At 39.3% G+C, this 21,682-nt stretch overlaps 3 protein-coding genes and 1 long non-coding RNA gene across 7 annotated transcripts; 2 read left to right on the top strand and 2 right to left on the bottom strand.

Annotated features, from left to right (window-relative positions):
• Positions 1 to 4,077: 4,077 nt before the first annotated feature.
• LOC129238914 (NEDD8 ultimate buster 1-like) lies at positions 4,078 to 6,666 on the bottom strand. The gene is made up of 8 exons (XM_054874144.1): positions 6,351 to 6,666; positions 6,166 to 6,289; positions 5,888 to 6,088; positions 5,679 to 5,824; positions 5,387 to 5,629; positions 4,783 to 5,328; positions 4,639 to 4,722; positions 4,078 to 4,550 (listed from the first exon to the last, which is right to left on the bottom strand). The coding sequence occupies exons 1-8, from the start codon at positions 6,468 to 6,470 to the stop codon at positions 4,185 to 4,187; spliced, it is 1,830 nt and encodes a 609-aa protein (XP_054730119.1). The 5' UTR covers positions 6,471 to 6,666; the 3' UTR covers positions 4,078 to 4,184.
• A 2,590-nt stretch (positions 6,667 to 9,256) lies between these two features.
• LOC129237218 (dual specificity mitogen-activated protein kinase kinase dSOR1) lies at positions 9,257 to 11,087 on the top strand. 3 transcript variants are annotated; one of them, XM_054871791.1, is made up of 4 exons: positions 9,257 to 9,449; positions 9,770 to 10,400; positions 10,485 to 10,811; positions 10,878 to 11,087. In XM_054871791.1, the coding sequence occupies exons 1-4, from the start codon at positions 9,340 to 9,342 to the stop codon at positions 10,989 to 10,991; spliced, it is 1,182 nt and encodes a 393-aa protein (XP_054727766.1). In that variant the 5' UTR covers positions 9,257 to 9,339; the 3' UTR covers positions 10,992 to 11,087. The 3 variants fall into 3 exon arrangements, with proteins under 3 accessions (XP_054727766.1, XP_054727765.1, XP_054727767.1); XM_054871790.1 differs by having other exon boundaries at positions 9,258 to 9,449; positions 9,761 to 10,400; XM_054871792.1 differs by having other exon boundaries at positions 9,396 to 9,449; positions 9,750 to 10,400.
• Positions 10,794 to 16,289, bottom strand: LOC129237217 (kelch-like protein 5). 2 transcript variants are annotated; one of them, XM_054871788.1, is made up of 10 exons: positions 15,585 to 16,289; positions 14,005 to 14,368; positions 13,548 to 13,934; positions 13,188 to 13,489; positions 12,918 to 13,125; positions 12,734 to 12,856; positions 12,446 to 12,676; positions 11,469 to 12,067; positions 11,045 to 11,388; positions 10,794 to 10,983 (listed from the first exon to the last, which is right to left on the bottom strand). In XM_054871788.1, the coding sequence occupies exons 1-8, from the start codon at positions 15,830 to 15,832 to the stop codon at positions 11,990 to 11,992; spliced, it is 1,941 nt and encodes a 646-aa protein (XP_054727763.1). In that variant the 5' UTR covers positions 15,833 to 16,289; the 3' UTR covers positions 10,794 to 10,983; positions 11,045 to 11,388; positions 11,469 to 11,989. The 2 variants fall into 2 exon arrangements, with proteins under 2 accessions (XP_054727763.1, XP_054727764.1); XM_054871789.1 differs by lacking the exon at positions 10,794 to 10,983 and having other exon boundaries at positions 11,005 to 11,388.
• Positions 15,262 to 15,956, top strand: LOC129237219 (uncharacterized). Its single transcript, XR_008581749.1, has 2 exons — positions 15,262 to 15,411; positions 15,520 to 15,956. It is a non-coding gene; the product is annotated as an uncharacterized LOC129237219 (long non-coding RNA).
• Positions 16,290 to 21,682: the final 5,393 nt, after the last annotated feature.

Here is a 21,682-nt window from a genome sequence, read left to right as displayed (position 1 = left end):
ATGAATCGTCTTACAAACGAACAACGCTAGCAAATCATTGAATTTTATTATAAAAAATTATTATAAAAATGCGTGTTCTCTTAAGAAAGTTTAAGATCCACTTTTTTATCGAAAAATTGTGTTCAGCGACGAAGCTCATTTTTGGATCAATGGGTACGTAAATAAGCAGAATTGTCGATTTTGGAGTGAAGATCAGCCAGAAGAATTGCAAGAGCTCCCAATGTATCCAGAAAAGGTCACAGTTTGGTGCGGTTTATGGGCTGGAGCAATCATTGGACCGTACTTCTTCAAAGATGCTGAGAATCGAAACTCAACTGTGAATGGTGAGCGCTACCGTGAAATGATATCCAACTTTTTTTTGCCAAAAATGCAAGAGCTTGACTAGCTTGACATGTGGTTTCAGCAAGACGGTGCCACATGCCACACAGCACGCGTAACAATGGACTTGTTGAGAGGCGAGTTCGGTGAACATTTTATTTCACGTTCGGGACCTGCCAATTGGCCACCCAGATCATGCGATATAACGCCTTTAGATTATTTTTTGTGGGGCTATGTTAAAGCTCATGTCTATTCAGACAAGCCTGCTTTAATTAACGCATTGGAAGACAACACTAAAACATTTATATGTGAGATACCGGCCGAAACATTGGAAAGAGTATGCCAAAATTGGACTAAGCGGATGGACCATTTGAAGCGCAGTCGCGGTCAACATTTGTATGAAATAAGCTTCAAACATTAAATTATATGGACTGTACTATCGACTTAAATAAACATTTCATGAATTTTTCTGAATTTTAAGTGTGTTGTTTTGAAAAACGTTCCTATAGCTCTTAAAAAATCACCTTATATATATATATAACGTCATCCCTTCATTCCCTAGGTGCGTCATCACAATTAAATGAAATACTCAAACATTTGGACTGTAAAATGGATGGCATAAAATTTCAGCATTCGCAACTCAGACGCCAAATTCTGCAACGACTGCTCCTCCTGCATTCCCATGGCAGCCAGTTCTACATACCAACAAGTGGCTTTTTCCCGGCCAAAGGCTGTCCCTCCAGTAAACTAGCGCTGTCTATTGCACTGAACCTTTACCCTTGTCGCTCCTCCTGCTAGACATCCGCTGTAGACTTTAAAGGTCTCTCAAGCCGAGTACGTTGGAGAGAGGCCGCTATAGCTCCATCTCTCTCTGCCATGACGTAAGACTCCACTCAGATTGATTATGCTATCTATGTACAAACATGAACGTAAGACTCGGAATTGTGCATAGGCGAGCAACTTTACAGAAGCTTAAAGCAAATAACACACAGCCTGCTCTTCACACGAAATGTTTCAAAATATTAAATATAGAAAAATAATTATTCGTTTCATTTTCATTTCATTATTCGTTTTACCATGCGGAATCAGTCTCTCACATCGACGTTCCTACGACAGTCGGTTCTACTTTACCGGAGACACCCATATTTATATTCGGTCAAGGACTGTCTCGCCAGTAGCAGGTACCGTTCAAGTATAGGGAGTGTTCATGCTGCTGTAACAACAACAACAACCCATTTAAGCCCGTGTGTTGTTGTTTAACCGTTTACAAAGGATTTTTAAGGCATTGGCTGACGGCGCTAACCTTATCTATTGATAGGCCCGGAAAATATACTGTTTCGACGAGGTGGGTCCAGGGAAAGCGTGGTGTTAAATAATGTTGCTGCACTCTGTGACCAAACAATTGTAACGAAATAGTAAAACCAATATCGAAATTATCAAGGAAAATATTTACAGAAAACTCCATTACTTCTATTTACGTATTTACCTCCACCTAACTATGCCAAATAAGTGTCGAGCATTGGAAAAGTATGAGCTTGGCATTTCACAGTGGTCCGGCGGCCGGACAAAATTCAATTTTTCAACATTTTTGAAATAAAAATTTGATAATGCAGATGTTTTCTTAAATATTCAAGGCAGATTTCCTGAAAATATTACTTAATTTAAAAAAATTTTCATTGTAGTTTTTTGACTTTAAACATGAAATTGTATGCAAATCGCACTTCATACAAGAGTTTCATTTTCATGTCTGCAAATAAATATTACCATTTGATTGTTAACCAAATATTGAAAAAAAAGATAATTGAATATATTAACGGAAACAGTAATAATTCTCTTAAGTTGTGATACAAAATCCAATTTTTTTTTTTTTAATTTCAAAATTTTTCGAAATTTTTTTTTTTAAACATCATTTTTTCGAGTGGTCCACACCGGTCCACTTCAAATCAACATGGCTGATGTAGCCACATATTTCAGCTATGATCTCAAACTGAAACCTGTTGCGCAAAGTTGCGCAAATAAAAAATAAGGTAGCTTTTGTGCATTTACCCACAGGCAAAACGTTACATATGGCTTATGCAATTTTGTGTAAAAGACAAAAAAAGACATCACAGACCCCATCAGCATTAAGAGACAACTAAAAAAAAAAAATTTATTAAAAAAACAATTTTTTTTTAATATTATTACAATATTAATATGATATATGTATATATAACACTATACACAATAAAATTATATATAATAATATAACATTTTTATCTGTCACTGGAGGAACGGGCATAAGCCGATTAGAATATTAACGAACATCTGAGAATTGCTTGTAATAATAAAATCAAAATGACGTATAGTTTTGAAAAAAAGGAGTTATTTTTTTTTTTTCGTTCTTCAGAAAAAAAAAGTTTTGAGTCAAAGAAGTTAGAATTACAAGATTACGTTCTTGAGAAGCTTCAATACCATGATGATAGTGTGAAAGAATTGAAAGATCAGGTTTTGAAGATTGTTAATATAGTAATTTTTGTAAAGATATTAATAGAAAATTAGAACGATCTAACAGACATTGGGGTCGCGTATTAAATGAGAATGCATCTTGGTTAGCTGAAAAAATTGATTTTCCCTTAAACGACAACTTTAAATCCTCTTCATTTTCAAAAAAAGTTCTTGCGCTTTTAAATTTAAAAAATGATCCAGCCTCAGAAAACAGCTCATCAGAAACCGAGGATTCTGAATCCTAAACAAAATTAAAAATGAAAAACAAAAAAAAAAATTAAAAATTAAAAATAAAAAAAAAAATTAAAAATTAAAAATTAAAAAAAAATTTAAAATTAAAACAAAAATTAAAAAAAAATAAAAAATAAAAAGAAGTCTAAAAACAAACAAAAAAATGAGGAGAGAATAACCTTACCGTAAACCTCCACGTGGTACTCTCTGGGATCGTGGAAAATGTAAAAATGAACTCAACAGCTAATTACGGAAGTAAAAATGTATTTATAGTATTCAATGAATTTAAAATTTGCTAAAACTAAGGTCAGATTCGTCATCACTGATTCTTAAAACCCCTAAATAAATATTTTCAGCTTAATTAAATGAGTTTTTGAATTTTGTCCGCCAACGCCTTCTGGTCGGACCAGTGTGCATTTGCATCAGCGTTTCAAACGGTTATACGAGTAAATACTGCGACCTCGGTAATCTAGCGTAAGGGCACTACCCTGCCGTCCCCGCTTTTATTACGTACCTTGAACAAGTCCTTTATCTTTAATCTATAGACTTCATATGGAGAGGTCCTTGGAGTGAAAAGAAAAGATTGCGAAAGATTTGTGCACCTTTGGACTTTGCTATACTCGGCTAAAAAAAAAAAATAACTCGTTTTTCACACTAAACAAGTTTCCTTAAGAGTTTCCGAAGTGCTTTCGCTTGTAAGCTCGTCTGTTTGTTGTCCGATATGTTGCTACCAGGCTGGTGTTCTATAGCGAATCGCTCCAACCTTTCAATTGTTCATTGTTCTCACATTTCACTGATTATAACATCTGTAGATTTAAGATAAGTCGTCGGAAATTAAAAAGGCTTATTTTGGCTATTTGCTGATGGGCTGAAGATGAAGTTGCCTTATCGAAATTATTATAGAATTCAAGATATCTAGAAAATAACAAATCACAAAATTGTAGAACTCCTCTTTTTTTAATATTACAATATGATACTTCTAATATTCAAATTATTGCGCAGTACACTTTTTGCGTAACACCTTTCCGTAGATAACTTTCATAATTAAAGCATGCCATGTTTATTTTATTGTACTTAAAGTAAAATGTACAATTCACCTTTTTGCAAATAAATGTATACCATAGAGTGGCTGGTAAATATAAGGGTATTAATCATTGCTCTAAAAAGCGTTTATATTCGGCCAAGATTTGTTCCTCCTGTAGAAGGGGTAGATCGAGGTAGTCCTGTCCATTCGATGTGAGATCCTCATTGAAGCGTTCATATGCTCTCAGTGATTCTATTTCATTCTTCACTTTGTCCATAGCTGTAGATGCGAGCGAACTCAAACCGCTAGAAGTAGATGGTGTGTCATCGCCGACAATTTCTTTAGTAGCCTCGGCAATACGACTTATTTGCTTTAGTAAATCCTCCTCGTTGCCGAATATTTTAACTAGAAAATCGAGTGCTTTCCCCGGATCATTTTGTGTAGTCTCAAGCGCCACGCGTACTATTTCCTCATTAAAGCCGAGCTCTTTTAACTGAAATTTATGTACATATAAAAATTAATATGAAATAATTTTTTAATCAAAGGAATTAAATGTAATATCTTTTCAGCTACTTCACTACCTGTTCCAAAATATCAGAATCAGCATTTTCCTTTTTTGGCAAACTTTGCAACAACTCATCACTATTCGTTTGCAGCAAATCCAACTGCAAAATAAAATATTGAGTTAAAAGAATTTGGGTTTATTTTATCTTCTAGCAACAAACCGCTCGTTGTAGATCATTCTTCGAATGTTTAAGCGCCGCCACGACAAGATCATGGGAAAACCCCATCTCGATAAGCGTGCACGCGCTGCGTGGATTAACCCAATCTTTGTCGTTGTTTGTACGTGACAACTTCGAATTTAGTTTACGCTCATTGTGTGAACGGGTTCGTGCTTCGCGCTTCTTTTCTCTTTGTTCGTGTATAAAGTTTACAGCTTGTTCTAAATTACCTCTACAAGCCCGCAAGCCTAAACGAGCCTCAAACGGTTCATAACCCATCTCAACAAGTGCCTCTACAGTGGCATCGTCCACTTTCAATTCGCGTAACTCGCCTGCAGCCAACTCCAACCGTTCGTATGCCTCATCACGTCTGTTTTGGTGGAAGAATACCACGCCTTGCAATAAGTGTAGACGCATTAGAAGTGCACGTTCCGGGCAAGCATTCCCTTTGAGTGCTATCAGTCGATTCATATTTTCGCCATAACTGCGACGGAAGTTTCGCTCACAAATCTCTAAACGACGCTGAGCATCGGGTAACTGAGTTACATTCTACGGATGTGAAATGATCTGTTAGTTCAATTCTTCTTTCGTTCTGAGACCAACATACTTTCAGACATAAGTAACACCAAACAATGTCTAAATTTATTAATGCATAGTTGTCTATCGATTCCAAAAATTGTGAGTTACAGGTGGAAAACTTTTCATCAGCTTCAAGAAGCAAAATCAAAGCTTCGTCATAATGCTCTTTTTTCATAGCCGCTCGCGCCTTCTCACAGAAGCCCATGGCTATCAACAGAGCGCGGTTTTCATTTGGGGGTAGAAACACAGGATTGCCATCTTGATCTTCCATCTAAGAAATACGACGGTAAACTACATGCTTCACTTGTCGGAATACTAACCTCAAATAATTGTTTTTCTGAGTCTACTATTGCCTCAACATCCATTTTAATGTTGCGTATACGATCGTACATTGCTTCCTTGGAATTTGATTCATTACGATCTACCTCACTAATTATAACCATTAGCTGTTGATTATTTTTAATTCCTACAAATTAAATTGGATTTTTTATTAATATCGGCATTTCTTTTCGCGTGTAAATATGTATACCTTGCGCTTCGAGAGTTCTCTCTGGATCAATTATTTTCCCGGAAGATATACATTTTACACAATTTGAGTCGGTTAGCTGTAGCTTTTCCGCAATATTCTTTTGCAATTCTTTTCCTAGGGCATTCAATGGGCATTTTACTTCTAATACATTTTGTGTACCTCCTTGATTACTAATACGCCTCACGCTGAAAGTGGCGAGGCCTACATACATACATGAATGTATATATATAGTACATATTGAGAAAAGTTACATTGTGTATCATCATCATGGCATTTACCAGTCTCACTGAATTCCTTCCGTGCAGCCAATTTCCGTAAAGCACCGTCCTGCAGCTCCATTAAAGCTAGTTTACAGTTCGACATGCTTAAACTTAAGTTTGTGCTAAAATCTTGAGCAAGGCGCTAAAAATGTGTATTCTGTATAAAATATTTACACAATTTATAATGGGGCAAGTCAACTTACATCAATTTCAGATTCTATGCCACCAATGTCTGAATAATAGAAAGGCTCTTCCCACAATTTGATACCCAATTGTTGTAGTCGAGCTCTAACCTGGATGATTATATTGTCTATATGGGACATGATGTTGCAAATTTTGAGAACTAATTGAAAAAACTAAATGCCTGCAATGGCGTTTCATGTAGGCCTCCGTCAATAAGATGACAATTCGATTATTTTTATTTCCCAATTTTCTCTTAGTTTCATCGAGTTTGTTTTTCTTTTGTTTGTTTGTCCTTCTAGATTCTTGTAAGGCGAATCCCTACAGGGTGATGGTAGTAAACTTTGATAGTCACGGATCAAGGCGAATTGAAGACTGACGATGGCCTCTACCCGAAACAGTGACTTTATTTTTTGCGATTCTGACGTCTGACGTTATTTCCAATACAATAAATGGAACAAAACAAACCAAAGGTAGGTAAATTACATGTTAGTGAAAATTTAGTAAATGGCTTGGATATATTGTGATTTGCGCGATTTATACTAAACAAACTAATGAAAACGAAGTGCCTCGTTTTAAGTTGTGAAAGCACACATGAATATGAACAAATTTTTTTTTGCGTTTTTATGCGGATGGCAAGGATGTGTGTGTTTGTATACAATTTCTTGGTTCTCGTTGTTGTTGTTGTTTTAACAATAGTAGAAGCCCCGTCAATGTAGGGTATATCAGCGGTCATCTTCGTCTAGCTCATCTAAAGGTAGGCCCAGGAAACATGCTGTTTCGACAGGTAGGGTCCAGAGGACGAGGGATATTAAATGAGTAGGTTTTAAAGGGCACGTGGAAAGGTTGTTAGGGTACCTTTATATGTTGGACATATGTTTGGTATGTCGGGGTCAATTCTGCATAAGTAGGAGTTTAACCTGCTACAGTATCCAGGACGTAATTGTGCCAGTGTTACATGTGTCTCACGGGGAAGCTGGACCTCTTCATATGCTATAGGTGGTGGTTGGACTCCGATTACGGCATTCACAGGATAGGAGCTTAAGAAGGTGGTGACGGTCTCCCGGTAAATGTCGTTTATTGGCGGTCTAAACACTGTCTGGTCCTGTAGATTTCTGTCATGGCAGCCGGTTATACGTTACCGGAATGACTCGGGTTTTTCCCGGCCAAGTGCTGCCTGCCCAGTAAACTAGCCCTATCTAGTGCACAGTGTATATTTGGGTCTCGTAGCTTCTATTGCTTTCGCCCACTTTTCCTCTTCACAAAAAATTTATTTCTCCTCTTTTTGTTTGTTTTGTATTAATAAGGGTTAAACGGCAGACTTGTGGAAATCGCGAAAAATAAAGTAACTGTTTTGGGAAGACGTCACCTTCAGTACTCAATCTGCCTTGAGTCACGGTATGCAGAACAAGGCCAGTTAAATACAGAAGGTGGCGTCTTTTCCAAACCGTTACTTTATTTTTCGCAATGTTGAGAAGTGTGTTGTCAAGCATCAATATTAAGGTGATATAAACAAACAAAAGGAGGAAAAATTACAAGCAATTCCAATCAAACTAATGAAAACAAAGCGCCGCGTGTTAAATTGTGCGAGCACGAACTACAAAAATACCTCCATATGCAGTTTTTCTGCATGATGACCCCATGGAAAGAAAGTGTGTTTATATATTTTTTTTATTTGGTATTTTTTATTGCTTGCGGCCCCTTTTCCTTAGAATTCGAAAGCAGCGAGAGGAGTCCCACTACTGAAACCTAGGAAACCCGCCATCCAAGGGGAGTGCTATTGCCCGATAACTCTGCTTTCACCAGAACAAAGACACTTGAGGCCCTCCTACTCCCACTTCACACGAAATATCTGACCCCAGCCGGACATCGGCATGGATTCTACCGAGTGCGCAGCACTCACCGAAGAAATCACCCCTGCAGACCCCGACATACTCAAAATATTATATGTGCGGCATTTGAAAGCACATCGCACGATACTAGCCACCTATTCACATGCTCTCTCAAGCCCACTCACCAAAAACCCCTCTTTTTCTGGACCCAACCTAGCGCAGCAGCACGATTTCTGAGTTTACCGTTAAATAAGTTAGACTATGACGATGATGATCGGGAACTACACTACAATACTTTGAGATAATAAGAGATGATCGTTCCCATGACAGTCGATTCTACGTTACCGGAACGACCCGGATTTATAACTGGCCAAGGATTGTCATTCCAGCAGTATTCCTCGCTGAATTTTCTTTGGTTGTCAGTTATCTTCCGTTTAGTCCGACTTTTAAATCCTACGAAGAATTTCACATTTGTACATATGTACATTAATAAATAACGAAAAATTTATTATTTATATTTTATAAATAAATATCTTTTTTTCAATAGTCTCTCATTTCAAATATAACACAACGATAGAAAAATTGTTTTCGTTTGAATTAGACATTACTCTCGTTGTTTTGCGTACTATTCGTCAAAGGGAATTATATTTTTTTACGTTACAGCCGCGTAATAATCAATTCTTTTCGTTTGCTTTTGTGTTCGAATTGCGGAATTCAAGTAGACGAATGGTACGACTCGCAATAGAGAATGACTGAAGTGTGAAGTGAATACCCTTAATGTCCATAGGTAAATAAATGCAACAGCTGTTTCCATTAGAATTCCTCACTGTTTATTTTTTTTTTTAACAAAATATATATATCGATGAAATCAACGAGAAATAGTAGTGCCATCTCTTTAAAACTTTTACCCGGATGTATGTATATTTACCACTTTTGCATAAGTAAAACATTTCCATAAATTTTGGTGAAACATATAGCGAGTATGAATATATTCCAAATATTTGCAGTTATTTATATTTACATGAGTATTTACTTAAAATGTTGTTTTTCAATCTATAAGAATCACGTTTTGTGTTTAGGGCCCAGAACTTGCAGGCACAGCAACACTGGCAAGGAGTAGTTTTTGGAATTTTGCTGTCGAGTCATTTTATAATTTTGTTCATCTAATCAAGTTCAGGATATGTCGAAAAATAAATTGAATTTAACGCTGCCTCCTGGGGCTGTTGACGCAACAGTCGCCGCTTCACAAGTTGTGCCGACACCGCCGTTCAAGACGCCATCTGGAACAGAGTAAATATCCGAATAAACATTTCCATTGATTTTTCATTTTCTGCACCTGCATTTTGCCACTTGCTTGTAATCAAACTTTAGCTCAGCCGGCAAACGTCTTTGAACGCTGTTGGTTTTACTCACTTCGCTTTAAAAAAAAACTGTACTCTTGCAAATATACTAGTTTCCGTACTGGACAATGCCAATGTCCGATGTTTGTGATCTACTGCTTTGCATTTCCTTTCCTTTGCCTTGTTCTTCATATCTTTCTCTCTTAATTTTGTTGCTTTTCGGTTTGTTGCACAAAAATTCATTAAAAAGTTGAATTAAAGAAAACATAGTTTACTGGGGAAGCCGAAGACGAGTATCGAGGCGCTGACCGAGACTTTGGAAGAGTTGGAAATGGATGATTCAGCACGAAATCGTATCAAAGTGTTCCTCAGTCAAAAGGAGAAAATTGGCGAACTGTCCGATGATGACCTCGAAAAGTTGGGCGAACTGGGTTCCGGTAATGGTGGTGTGGTCATGAAAGTCCGTCACATTCCTACTGAGTTAATTATGGCCCGCAAACTTATACATCTGGAAGTGAAACCTGCAATTAAGAAACAAATTATACGCGAACTGAAGGTGTTGCATGAATGCAACTTTCCACACATTGTGGGTTTTTATGGCGCCTTCTACAGCGACGGTGAAATAAGCATCTGTATGGAGTACATGGATGGTGGCTCTTTGGATCTCATATTGAAGCGCGCCGGACGCATACCGGAATCCATACTTGGAAAAATAACATTGGCAGTGCTAAAAGGACTGAGTTACTTACGTGACAAGCACGCCATCATGCATCGAGATGTGAAGCCGAGCAACATACTTGTGAACAGCAGCGGAGAGATAAAGATCTGTGATTTTGGCGTGTCTGGGCAACTAATTGATTCCATGGCCAATTCATTTGTGGGCACACGTAGCTATATGTCGGTAAGTGATTTTTTAATGTAGCCTAGCGCTTTCCAAGTAGTTACGTATTTAGATAACCTAATAGCATTTATTTACTCTTCATAGCCTGAACGATTGCAAGGTACTCATTATTCAGTTCAATCGGATATCTGGTCACTTGGACTGTCATTGGTTGAGATGGCTATTGGCATGTATCCTATACCGCCACCCGATGCCAAAACTCTCGAAGCGATATTTAATGATAACCCCGAAGACGGCCAACAGACAGTAGTGGAACCTAAAGTCATGGCCATTTTTGAGTTACTAGACTATATTGTCAATGAACCACCACCTAGATTGGAGCACAAAATATTCACTGACGATTTTAAAGACTTTGTAGACATTTGTCTCAAAAAGAACCCAGATGAACGTGCTGATTTAAAGACGCTACTGGTATACAATTTATTCATTATTATTTTTTTTTTGTTTATATTAAACTCCTTCGTTTTCTATCTATAGAACCACGCTTGGATACGCAAAGCTGAGATTGAGGAAGTGGACATCGCTGGTTGGGTGTGCAAAACAATGGATTTACCACCATCGACACCAAAACGCAACACATCTCCTAATTAAATATTTCTTATAATTAATGTGCATTTGCTTTTATTTCATTTATATATATTCACCTCTAATAAATGTACTCAGTAATAAAAACTGCTTGTAAAAGTTGTAATTTAGATTTATGTACGCCAACCATAGTGCAAGTGTGCCAGAAGTTTTCTCGGCTCAAGAAAGTGCAACAAAGGAGTATATTTTAGGCCAAAGTGTTCTTGGTGTCGGTACATATGTGAAAACATGAGCGGTTGTTGGTGTAACAGCATAAAAATTCCCCATACATATATGAGGAATGCACTTCAGCAGCAGTCCTTGGCCGGATATAAATCCGGGTTGTTCCGGTTATGTAGAACCGACTGTCGTGGGAACGACGTGAGCGTTGTTGCGTGGTTGGTTTTCGTACATATCCATTCGTCTGGATTCGCATGACAATTTGCGGTAGTTACTTTCATAAACGTCAATGGAATAAGTTTGGCCATCAAGAACTATACTTACTTGACGTGTGTGAATGGACAGTGTAACTGTCCGGTTATATATTATGTATTCTTCTTTCACTTGAGATGTAAATTTGAGTCATGCCAGTAGAGATCAGTTTTGTTCTGCGCATCAGGTTGCAGTTGAATTTTTCGTTCAGCCACATCAAAACAGGAATTGTCTGCACTGTAACAAGTTGTGTTCCTTCACTGGGAATTTTTCCGCCTCATCAGGTTCATAAGTCGACATTCAGCTATACTCACTCGGAGTTTTTAAAATAAGCCCGCATTTTCTTGCATGCAAAATATGCTTTTTATTAAAGAAATAAATACTCATATTCGTAAATTCAAAAATTAGATTTCGAGCACACAATTCCTATATAAAATATAATATATACTAAATGGTGTATGTTTGTATCTGCGTATGCGAAGTAAAAATCCATTACAATATTAAAGTTTGATTTTTTGATTCTTAAATCTAAATACTCGTATGGTAAAAAAATATGTATGATAAAAAATGTATTGTTTGCTGTATTTAGTTGCTTAAAGGTTGTAATAATCGACAAATTCAACGGTGCGTCTGTAGCACATCGGATTCAATCTGACCGGTTTCCATTTCTTCTACAAATTCCAAAGACCAAAAAAGGTATCAGAAAACGTAACAATGTGAAAACATAAAGAAAAGATAAAGAAAAAACAACGATCAGTGAAAGTAGTTAAAATAGACCTTAACTGAATTAGAATGTATAAATTGTATAAATGGAATGCATAAATGCGCACGAATGTTCGAACGTAAGAGCGGAAAACGAAACATGTAAGCTTTTCGTGATGCAGTTAGCGCAGTTTTTTTTTAGTTTTCAGTACCTAAAAATAATTTGACATGCATTTACGAGGAAATTTGCTTAGCTAACTTGTAAAAGCTATAGTATGATCGCCTTAATACTTTCGCATCAACAAAAATAAATATGAATGAAGAAAATAATTAATATAAGACTAAACTGTTGCACTGGGTAGTGGTGGAGTAGGTGGTATTATGTTCGGTATTGCTACAACACAAGCACCAGCTCGACTATATGTCAGCGGTGCAGCTTGCGTCCACTCATTCGTCTCGGCGTTGTAAACTTCCACAGTCTTCAAGTAGTGATTGCCATCATAGCCGCCAATTGCCATTAGGCGATCCCCCAACAAAGCGCAACCGATGGCGTCACGTCCAACATTAAGTGAGCAGATCTGTAAATGCGTGAATATTAAAAACGTACACTGTCTGTTTTTAAAATAGCTATTTACCAGAGTCCACGAATCTGTTGCGGGATCGTAGCGCTCAACTGTATCGGTGCGGCAGACAGAGGGGTTGCTGGCCGGACAATCATGACCTCCTAATGCATATAGGAATCCATTTGCAACGGCCACCTTTGAAAGTGCAATTAGTTTATTCAAAGCACATTAGAATGTAATAAAATATTCGACTCACTCCTACACCTCCACGCCGTTTATTCATAGGTGCACGCATAGTCCATTTGTTGGTGTGCGGATCATAGCATTCAATAGAACGATGACAAACAGAACCATCTCGTCCGCCGACTACATATAAGCGGCCACCAAGCACTGCAACACCAGCGGTAGAACGCATCGAAGACATAGACGCCACATAGCTCCATGTGCGGGTGGTTGGATCCCATCTGAAGTTGTAAAGAATTATAAACTAATTGCATATTTCAGAAAAATATCTTATTACAACTACCTTTCAACAGTGGACAAATAACTCCAGCCATCGTGTCCACCGACCGCATAGAGTGGCCCCTCCAGCACGGCTACACCTAAACCGTGGCGATGTGTTCCCATAGGATTTAGCGCTGTCCATGCCATTGTGTTTAAGTCTAAACTCTCTACTGTGTTGAGCGTTTTCAAGCCATCGCGGCCGCCCACTATCACTAATTTATCATCCATCACAGCAACACCGAACTGCAAACGACGTGCAGACATATTCTTCCAAACAGACCACTTATCTGCATATGGACAGTAGCTTTCAATACTTATAGCGCCCTTTAAAAGAAATATTAAGTGATTTACTGTGCTTTTTTCTATTATTTTTTTAATCCACCTTATGCGCATCCATACCACCGACGGCAAGTAATCGTCCAACCGTCGATTTACGCGGCTTTGTACGTTCTGAAGCTATCAGAGCTAACAGATTGCGGCGTTCAGGCAATAAATGCCACTTAAGCGCTTCCATTACAAGCTGTTGGCATTCATTCGAACTGCAAAGCGTTTCCACATGATCCATAATGAACGAAGGCTTCAACAAAGGCAGTCGCACCAATGCCAACAACTCAGGAATGTGTTTCTCACGATTGACAGGATCGTGTTGCACCCACATCTTGAGACTGTGCACTACTTCCTCCTCGGTGGGAACATTGAGATCGTCGCTTGAGATTAGTTTACCAAGTTGTTCTGAGTCGAGCTGCAAAAATTCTTGATTTTTGCATACCTACGAATTTTACAATAAGAAGTAAAATTTAGTAAAAGCATTAAGAAAAACCACAGCTGAATTAATGTACCTGAATGAAATGCTGGCATGTGTATGATTTGGCTAGGCGCAGCAGAGTTGTGCAGCTTTGTCGTTCTGCAAAAAAGGCAAAGCCCAGGCAGTTGGAAGGATGCAATTGGCGTGCGAGAAAATTGCAACAGGCAGTAACTACAGCGTTTAACTGTAGCAGACAGGCAGTGGCCAATAGTGTTTCCACAGTATCTTCGCGCAATTCAATATATCCCGTGTAGCAGTACTGAATTAGTATTTGTAATGCATCGCCATGCACTTCGCCAAGCGTGACTTCCTGCTCTTTGGTCTCACGCAACGAACCGGTGAACATGGCGGCAAAATAGGCGCTCGACGCCGATAATACTACACGATGAGCAGGCACTCTAAATATATGGAAAAGAGCAAATAATAATTATTTGAAAAGAAATCCTAATTAATAAATTCATTACGTATGGAACATATTCATCATCATAAATTCCTACAGTTCCAGTGTGGAACATAGGGGCGTGAACATATTACAAATTGAATATTTCTTTCCACCCACAAATGCATGTGTGCATGTATGCATCATAAACCGATTCATTTATATTTACTTATCACACATGAATTAATATGTGACAGATATAAACAACTTAGTCCAACACTTGATAAAAGCAAAAACAATGAATCTACTTTAAACCTACCACTGGTTTACTTATTTTTTACATTTCGCATAATACTGAATTCGCGATATACTGGAATTACAAAAAAAAAACTGAAACTGAACTTTTTAGTTGAGCAATTTTTCTAGTTTCCCTAGCTATGTTTACCAATAACAATGAATGTTTTGCATTTCCCTGTTGTCGTGATTTATTATCATCGCTCTAAATGTTATCGCGCTATCATGCCATTCGCAGTAGTATTTACTTGTTTTTTAAATGTGTTCCCCTTGTGTTGGGTGACTAGACGTTCGTATTATTTACACTCGTAGTCGGGTAATGGCAACAGTTAATTCAAAACAAAACAGAAACGACACGTTTATTCCTTTCTGCACGTCACCTTCATCTTCATCATCATAACGCCCATCTAGAGATAGTTTTTTATGCAATTTATTTATAATTTACAACAGCCGCTCTCCATACATCACATCTACACTAACCGCTCGCTGTCATTCAATGGAACGAAATCAGAATGTACAAAAGGGGAGACAAGAGTTGACGTGTAGGCTATCCAATTGTCGTACTAGCACTTCTTTGTTTGGTTTGGCTTTCCTATAGCGCAGCTTTTTGCAGACAAAGAACGCGGCGCACTACGATTAGTGCAAACTTTATATGTACATGCACGTCTGAGAATGAAGGGAATAGATATAAGCGGTGTGTGGTTAATTCCATTGTACATGTAGTCTGGCAGATCGCTTGTGACGCAGTTTTCACCGACTCCTTTCTATGTATGTATGAATGTAATTTTTCATCTGCCTTTGTTTGCTGCGACACGCGACCTGACCTTAGTTGTATAAATATGCTAACTTTTGGAATTACAATTTCTTTGTTTCTAGTGCCGGAAGTGCATTTTATTATCAATGGTATATATTGTTTTTTCAAGAAATCATGCCTTATTTACCTCTTGCCGTCAATCCCAGCGATTAGCACTACATCGCAGAGCTGATGACTATCCAAATATAACTGTAAACGTTTTAAAACACTTTCCGCATGATCACGGCATCGAAAATATTCATCTTGGCTTACAGCAGATGTGAGGCTGCCCAAACTGTAGTCGCGGGTAAGAGAATCTCCATCGGCCAGAAGTGATATTGGCGCCGAAGAAGATGTCATGGAGTCACGGCTAGGGCTATCTTTGTTAGTAGACATTATCGTTACGTATTGTAGTTATTACTCCAAAATAATTCAATTTATGTTTCTCTAAGCGTATGTAATTATTACCAAGATGCCTTGAAATTTAACTTTCATTAAATGCAGTTAATTTATAATTGTATGTACTCTTATATTTTAGTTACTTTGCGCTTTTCTTTTGCTAATTTATTTCGATTGCTCGCCAGTAGCGTAAACAAATAGAGCACCAACACTTTGAGCTGCAGGAGAGAAATGACAACGAGCAGCGGTCAATTAAATGCACTTAACAAAGCGTTGGAGTTAATCAACTAAGCGTTCCACTTCTTTGTTGCGAGTATTTATTTTTGACGTGCGTTGCTTTTGAGGCAACTAAACCTATTGAAGCTGCTACTCCTGATTCCATAAATATGGACTACTCAAATTTTTTAATTGCATTTGTTACAGGAAGAACGTATCAAGACAGAAATGGCGTACGAAAGCTCAAAATACAAGCAACACGAAAAATAAATCGAGTAGCCTTGCCAAATCAACGTCAGTTTTGTAGTTGCAAATGTTTTTTAAAATTTCACTTGAAATGTTGATGAACTAAGGTAATTTTTATTGCTTCATATGATATTAAAAACTATGCAGAATGGGATAAAGTGCAATGTTAATCCTTTGCTACCGAAGGGAAATATGCAAAATTGAAGAGGATTAATTTGTATAAGTTGGGCAGCTCCTCTGCGAAAAAACAAAAAGTGAACAACAGTGAGGGAGAAATGGTTGCTGATGGGAAATTTGGTAGAAAGGCAATACTTACGCTTCCGTTTTATACGAGTGAAATAGTCCCGGTGTCGGCTAAGTAATTAATAGTTTTGAATGAAATAATTTTTGACTATAAATTGTACAATTTGTAGACTCCTTTTGTATATGAGTTGTTTTTGTGTTTGGTTTCCGATGTATTTTTATAGTCTGAACACGATTCTGGGGCCCATAAGTGGCCATCATGTTATGGTTTTGAGAAAAATGTTGGTTAAAAAGGGAAGGACGAGAACACATAAAGTGTAAGATCGAGTAGCGAAGACTTTGAAGGTACTGCAAAAAAGCAGATGATTAGCGCCCAATAAGAAATTAACTATAATTTGCGTCGACTGAAATGAGCACTGAAGGAGAAGATAAAATAGGTAACACGTTAGGAGCCGCGACCAATGAGCTTATCCGCAATGAGCTAACGTCTGCCAAAAGGTGATCAATCTGTATGACTTTCATGACTTCAACTGTTGGCCTGATGCTTCGAAAAGCAATTACTTCAACGACAGTCGTTACACTGAGCGATAAAAGATGATACAGATACAGAAGATGGTTAAAGGTCCAGATAGGGAAATAACAAAGGTTTTGGTTATACACAGTATCAATGTAATTTTTGGTTAAAACTCAAATTTCGCTTATCTGTTGCGTTGCGAATAAACTTGAGAATAAAGAATTTTTAATCATTCCATTTGCCACGAAGGTTTAAAATTTGGCTTCATTTTTGAATGCTGCTGAGTGCGATCACCATTTAAGCAATCTGTTCACGATTTTTTCACACGGTAGAACCACAAAAGCTGACTACCGAGGTACTTCATGCGTACGAATACACAGATGTTCGGTTGCAGGGTGCAACAAAAATGGCATGAACTGTTGCATGAGCCTCGATCCCGATATGAGCAAAACATCCATCAAACAGACCAGAAGCCTCGTATACTCACCAACGTCGAAGTTTCTGTTGATAGGCCAAGCTTATTATTTTAAATGGTTCCTGTCAAATTGTTTGCGAAACGTAAGCGTATCAAATTCTTTGCTCGGTTTAGAACTTGGTAATCGAAAAACTGGCGTTGCAGCTTAATATTATGGATCCGAAAAAGAATTAATTCGGCGGCAACACGTCAACCGAATCTTCGAAGAAAGTGAATGCGCGGGTAAGCATCGCAACAGATTACCACTCCGTCATTCCCATAGCGGCCGTTCTAGTTCACCGGATTGACTCGGGATTTTCCCGGCCCAGGGCTGCCGCCGCAGTAAACTAGCTGTTAGGGACAAGCCAGCAGCTCTTGCTCCGCTGCACAGTCTGCTCCATGTGTCGGACCAGAGTTCCTCGTAACATGACATCAGTCAAATGCAATTTAGGCAATGGCTGGTACCCCTTTCAGAGGTGCTCTGGCCTACGCACCACCCGTGAGTTGACACGCGTCTACGTTGCCTCCTGCTGTAGTGCCCCACAACCGCCCTTGTGGTGCGGCCGCCCACCACAATCAGGCCGCAACAACAACAGCGGAACGCACAGCAGGACCAACGTAGACAAACTCACGCGTCTCTCACACCCCGCGTTACAACAGTCCTCCTGAGGAGCTTCAAGCTTCTCCAATTTAACTGCAACGGACTTATGAGCAAGATAGATGAGATAATCGATATGAACCGATACGGAACCACAATAGCTGCGGTCAAAGAGGCCAAACTGCACTCTACCTCTTCTCTCATAACCAGGGGAGGGCTATAACGTGCACAGACAAGATCACGACCGATACAATGGGGGTGGCCTAGCGTTTATAGTCTATCACACATTGCAGTATCGTCTTATCGATGAAGGCATCAACCGTAGGGACAGCACCTTAGAATATCAAGGTATATCTGTTCGGTCAGGCGATGCTGAGCTCGAAATTTTGAAAATATATGTACCACCTGTCCCCTGCTACCCGGCGGGATATCACCCTGAAATTGGTGCGCTTATCAGAGGCTAAAAGTGACTGGAAGTAGGTGATTTTATTGCGCACCACGATCTTTTGCATTCAAGCTTACCAAACGATAGTAGGCGACAGCACTTGGCAGCAATTGCAGCAGCTCACCTGATATAACAATTGCTAGTACTGGCCTCATCAATAGCATAACCTGGCGACCTATGCTATCGCTTGCAGCAGACCACTTACCCATTATCGTCCTAATTGAAAGAGCTGCCGTCTTTGTTTCCGCGAATCACCGATCATACATTAGCTTCAACAAAGCTAATTGGGCTGGCTTTGCGGAATTTACAGAGAACACCTTCACCGCTCTTCCCATTCCACCCAACGTGCGTGCACGCGAACGCGCATTCCGCAAGGTGCTCAGAGCCGCTGCGGATCGCTTCATTCCTGCCGGAAGAAACCGGGACATAGATACCAATTTCCCCGTGCGTGACCACCTACGCCAGACTAATCCCGGGGATCCTCGTATAATGGATCTCAATTTGGAGATTCGGCAACTGGTCACCCAACATAAACGGACTAAATGGGAAGAGTACTTGAAGACATGCAACTTCCCCACTGCAGTGAGTAGGCTCAGGTCCACCGTAAGGTTCCTGTAAAACCCAACGGCGCACAACGACAAGGTAACTATCACCTTCAACGATTGCATTTCGCCGGACCCGAACAGATGCGTGAGCTACTTTAGCCGGCAATTCATATTGCATCCTCCGGCCGATAGATCGGCGATCATATTGCATCCTCCAGACGGCGGCATAAATTACCGAACAACGGTGCGCCACTTACTTTCTCCATTAAAGAGAGCCATCAACAAAATAAAAGCATCAAAAGCCATTGGCCCTAATGGATTTAACATGCTGATGCTGAAAAACCTGGGTCATATCTGGAAGTAGGGTCAGGGGGAGTGGTCCCGCTACTGAAATCTGGAAAACCCGCCAACCAAGGGTAATCTTATCGGTCGATAACTCTCCTTTCCCCAGTAGTGAAGACTCTTGAAACCCTCCTACTCCCACTCTACACGAAACATCTGACCCCAGCCGCACATCAGCATGGCTTCCGAAGAGTGCAAGTCGACGACACACCAATTCCGACGGTAAACAACCCCAAAATATTGGGAGTTACCTTCGACAGCTTGCTCTCCTTCTTAGCGCATACAACCGCTATTGCAACTTAAGTACAGAATCGCAACAAGGTCCTCAAGTCGCTTGCCGGCAGCACTTGGGGCAAAGATAAGGAAATGTACCGTGCCTGTCTGGTCGCCTGGAACCAGTGATTCGCAGTGAACGAAGCTTCAGACCTACCAAAACACTACAATAAGGACCGCGACAGGATGTCTCTTGATGTCCCCGATACAACACCTACACGACGAGGCCCACATGCTGCCTGTGAAGGAGCATAACAAACTGCTCAGCAAACAGTTCCTGCCAGCGTGTTACCGCAGGCCTCACCCATGCAGAAATCCGCTTGAGCCAGAGCCACCTCCCAGGCACGTCAGGAGGCATTTCCTCATTTACGGACGAGATCCAAGACAAAACAGACAAACAGCTACTGGATTGGACAGTGTACAGACAGACTATAAACGACATTTATCGGGAGACCATTACCACCTTCCTAAGCTCTCGACCCCCGAATGCCGTTACGGAGTCAAACCACCACCTACAGCAGATGAAGGGCTCCAACTTCCCCAAGAGTCCCGCGTAACCTTGGCATAATTACGTTCTGGATACTGTAGCAGGTTGAACTCCTATTTATCCAGAAACAGCTAGTATCCTGGGCCTACCGTTATATGACCTAGACGAAGACGACAGGTGATTACACTACACTGACAGAGCAAAGTTACTGCTACAACAACAACAAGAGTGCACAGTACCACCGCATCACTCACCACCATAAACAGCCACATAAAGCGCGGGCTTAACCGAAACCGCCCCTGCGAGAGGATTGTCCTAGTAGCGCTGGACCTGAAGAAGGCTTTCGACACAATCGCCCTCTCCAGGCTACTAGATGACATTTTACAGTCGACCCTCCCGTCAGGGCTGAAGAGGTGGTCAGCGAACTCTCTGAGTGGTCGGCACTCGTCAATTATCTTTCGAGGCCAAATCTCTTCACTTCAGAAGTAGCCACTCGTCCGAATATCATGGCGTTGAAATACCACGATGTTAAATCATCGCGAGTAGTATGTGGATGGACTCGAAGACTGTTCACAGCTGTCTGCACCAAAGCGCAGAAAACTGTGTCAAAATCTTAAACATCACTCATACTCAAATTCATATGACGCTGACTGGCATCTGGGCAAAGATCTGTGCAGTTTTTTTTTTTTGTGCTTTGACGAAGATGGTGGGAATAACTTCAGCAAATCACCAGGATTTTCAGCGTTGGGAGTTGAAAAACTCTACTCCTGTGCAACTGAGATTACTGCTGTGTATAAAAATTCACTTTAAAATGTAGTGTTAACGTCATAAATAAACGCAATTAATGAAGTGATGGGTGTGTATGATTTGTGATTAACTAAATTTAAATACGGATTCTAAGTCTTTGTGGATGTTAAATATATGATATTTGGATCAGGTGGTCTACTGATATCACCTTCAATAAATTCTCCTTCGTTTGAACACAATTTCTAACAAACATGTAGCGGAAAAAGTTGAGAGTTCTCTCAAAGCCAGGGTTGGGCTAACAGTTTAAATGTAGAAATTGTTAAGTAATAAAGGGCTATTTTTTAAGTGTATCCAATGGTGAAATGAATTCTGCACGGAACTTACATATGTGAATCTAGTAGCTGATGAGCTTTATTTCCTCGATGTGAGGTCAAAATCAAAATTAAAAAAGAACATATAGTACTTCAAACGAGAGTAATTGAATATTATTTTTGATGAAATTATATTTACATTATGCAAATTTTCGAAAAAAAAAGTTTTGCGAAATTTATAAAATAATTTTTATAGAATTCAAAATATTTGATTTTACTTCTCTGATGGTGTGGGTTATATAAATGGTTTTGAAAATGCGTAATCGTGCGTATTTTTAAATAGTTTCAAATTTGATAATTAGCGAAAATTATGATTAATTTATTTGTATCAAAGTTGTATTATCGCACTTTTTAAACAATAATTTT

This window comes from Anastrepha obliqua, chromosome 2, assembly GCF_027943255.1.
Source record: "Anastrepha obliqua isolate idAnaObli1 chromosome 2, idAnaObli1_1.0, whole genome shotgun sequence".
NCBI classification, from domain to species: Eukaryota; Metazoa; Arthropoda; class Insecta; order Diptera; family Tephritidae; genus Anastrepha; species Anastrepha obliqua.
Note: the sequence above shows the minus strand (reverse complement) of the source record. Positions and strands in the feature narration are given on the sequence as shown.

Coding starts and splice junctions, on each gene's coding strand:
- LOC129237217 (XM_054871788.1), bottom strand. CDS start 15,832: ATGTCTACTAACAAAGATAGCCCTAGCCGTGACTCCATGACATCTTCT. Junction 14,369..15,584: donor GCTGGGATTGACGGCAAGAG/GTAAATAAGGCA, acceptor CCATATATTTAG/AGTGCCTGCTCATCGTGTAG. Junction 12,857..12,917: donor AACGGCGTGGAGGTGTAGGA/GTGAGTCGAATA, acceptor GCACTTTCAAAG/GTGGCCGTTGCAAATGGATT.
- LOC129238914 (XM_054874144.1), bottom strand. CDS start 6,470: ATGTCCCATATAGACAATATAATCATCCAGGTTAGAGCTCGACTACAA. Junction 6,290..6,350: donor GCATAGAATCTGAAATTGAT/GTAAGTTGACTT, acceptor ACACATTTTTAG/CGCCTTGCTCAAGATTTTAG. Junction 5,630..5,678: donor CAGAAAAACAATTATTTGAG/GTTAGTATTCCG, acceptor CGTATTTCTTAG/ATGGAAGATCAAGATGGCAA.
- LOC129237218 (XM_054871790.1), top strand. CDS start 9,340: ATGTCGAAAAATAAATTGAATTTAACGCTGCCTCCTGGGGCTGTTGAC. Junction 9,450..9,760: donor AAGACGCCATCTGGAACAGA/GTAAATATCCGA, acceptor GTTGAATTAAAG/AAAACATAGTTTACTGGGGA. Junction 10,812..10,877: donor CTGATTTAAAGACGCTACTG/GTATACAATTTA, acceptor TTCTATCTATAG/AACCACGCTTGGATACGCAA.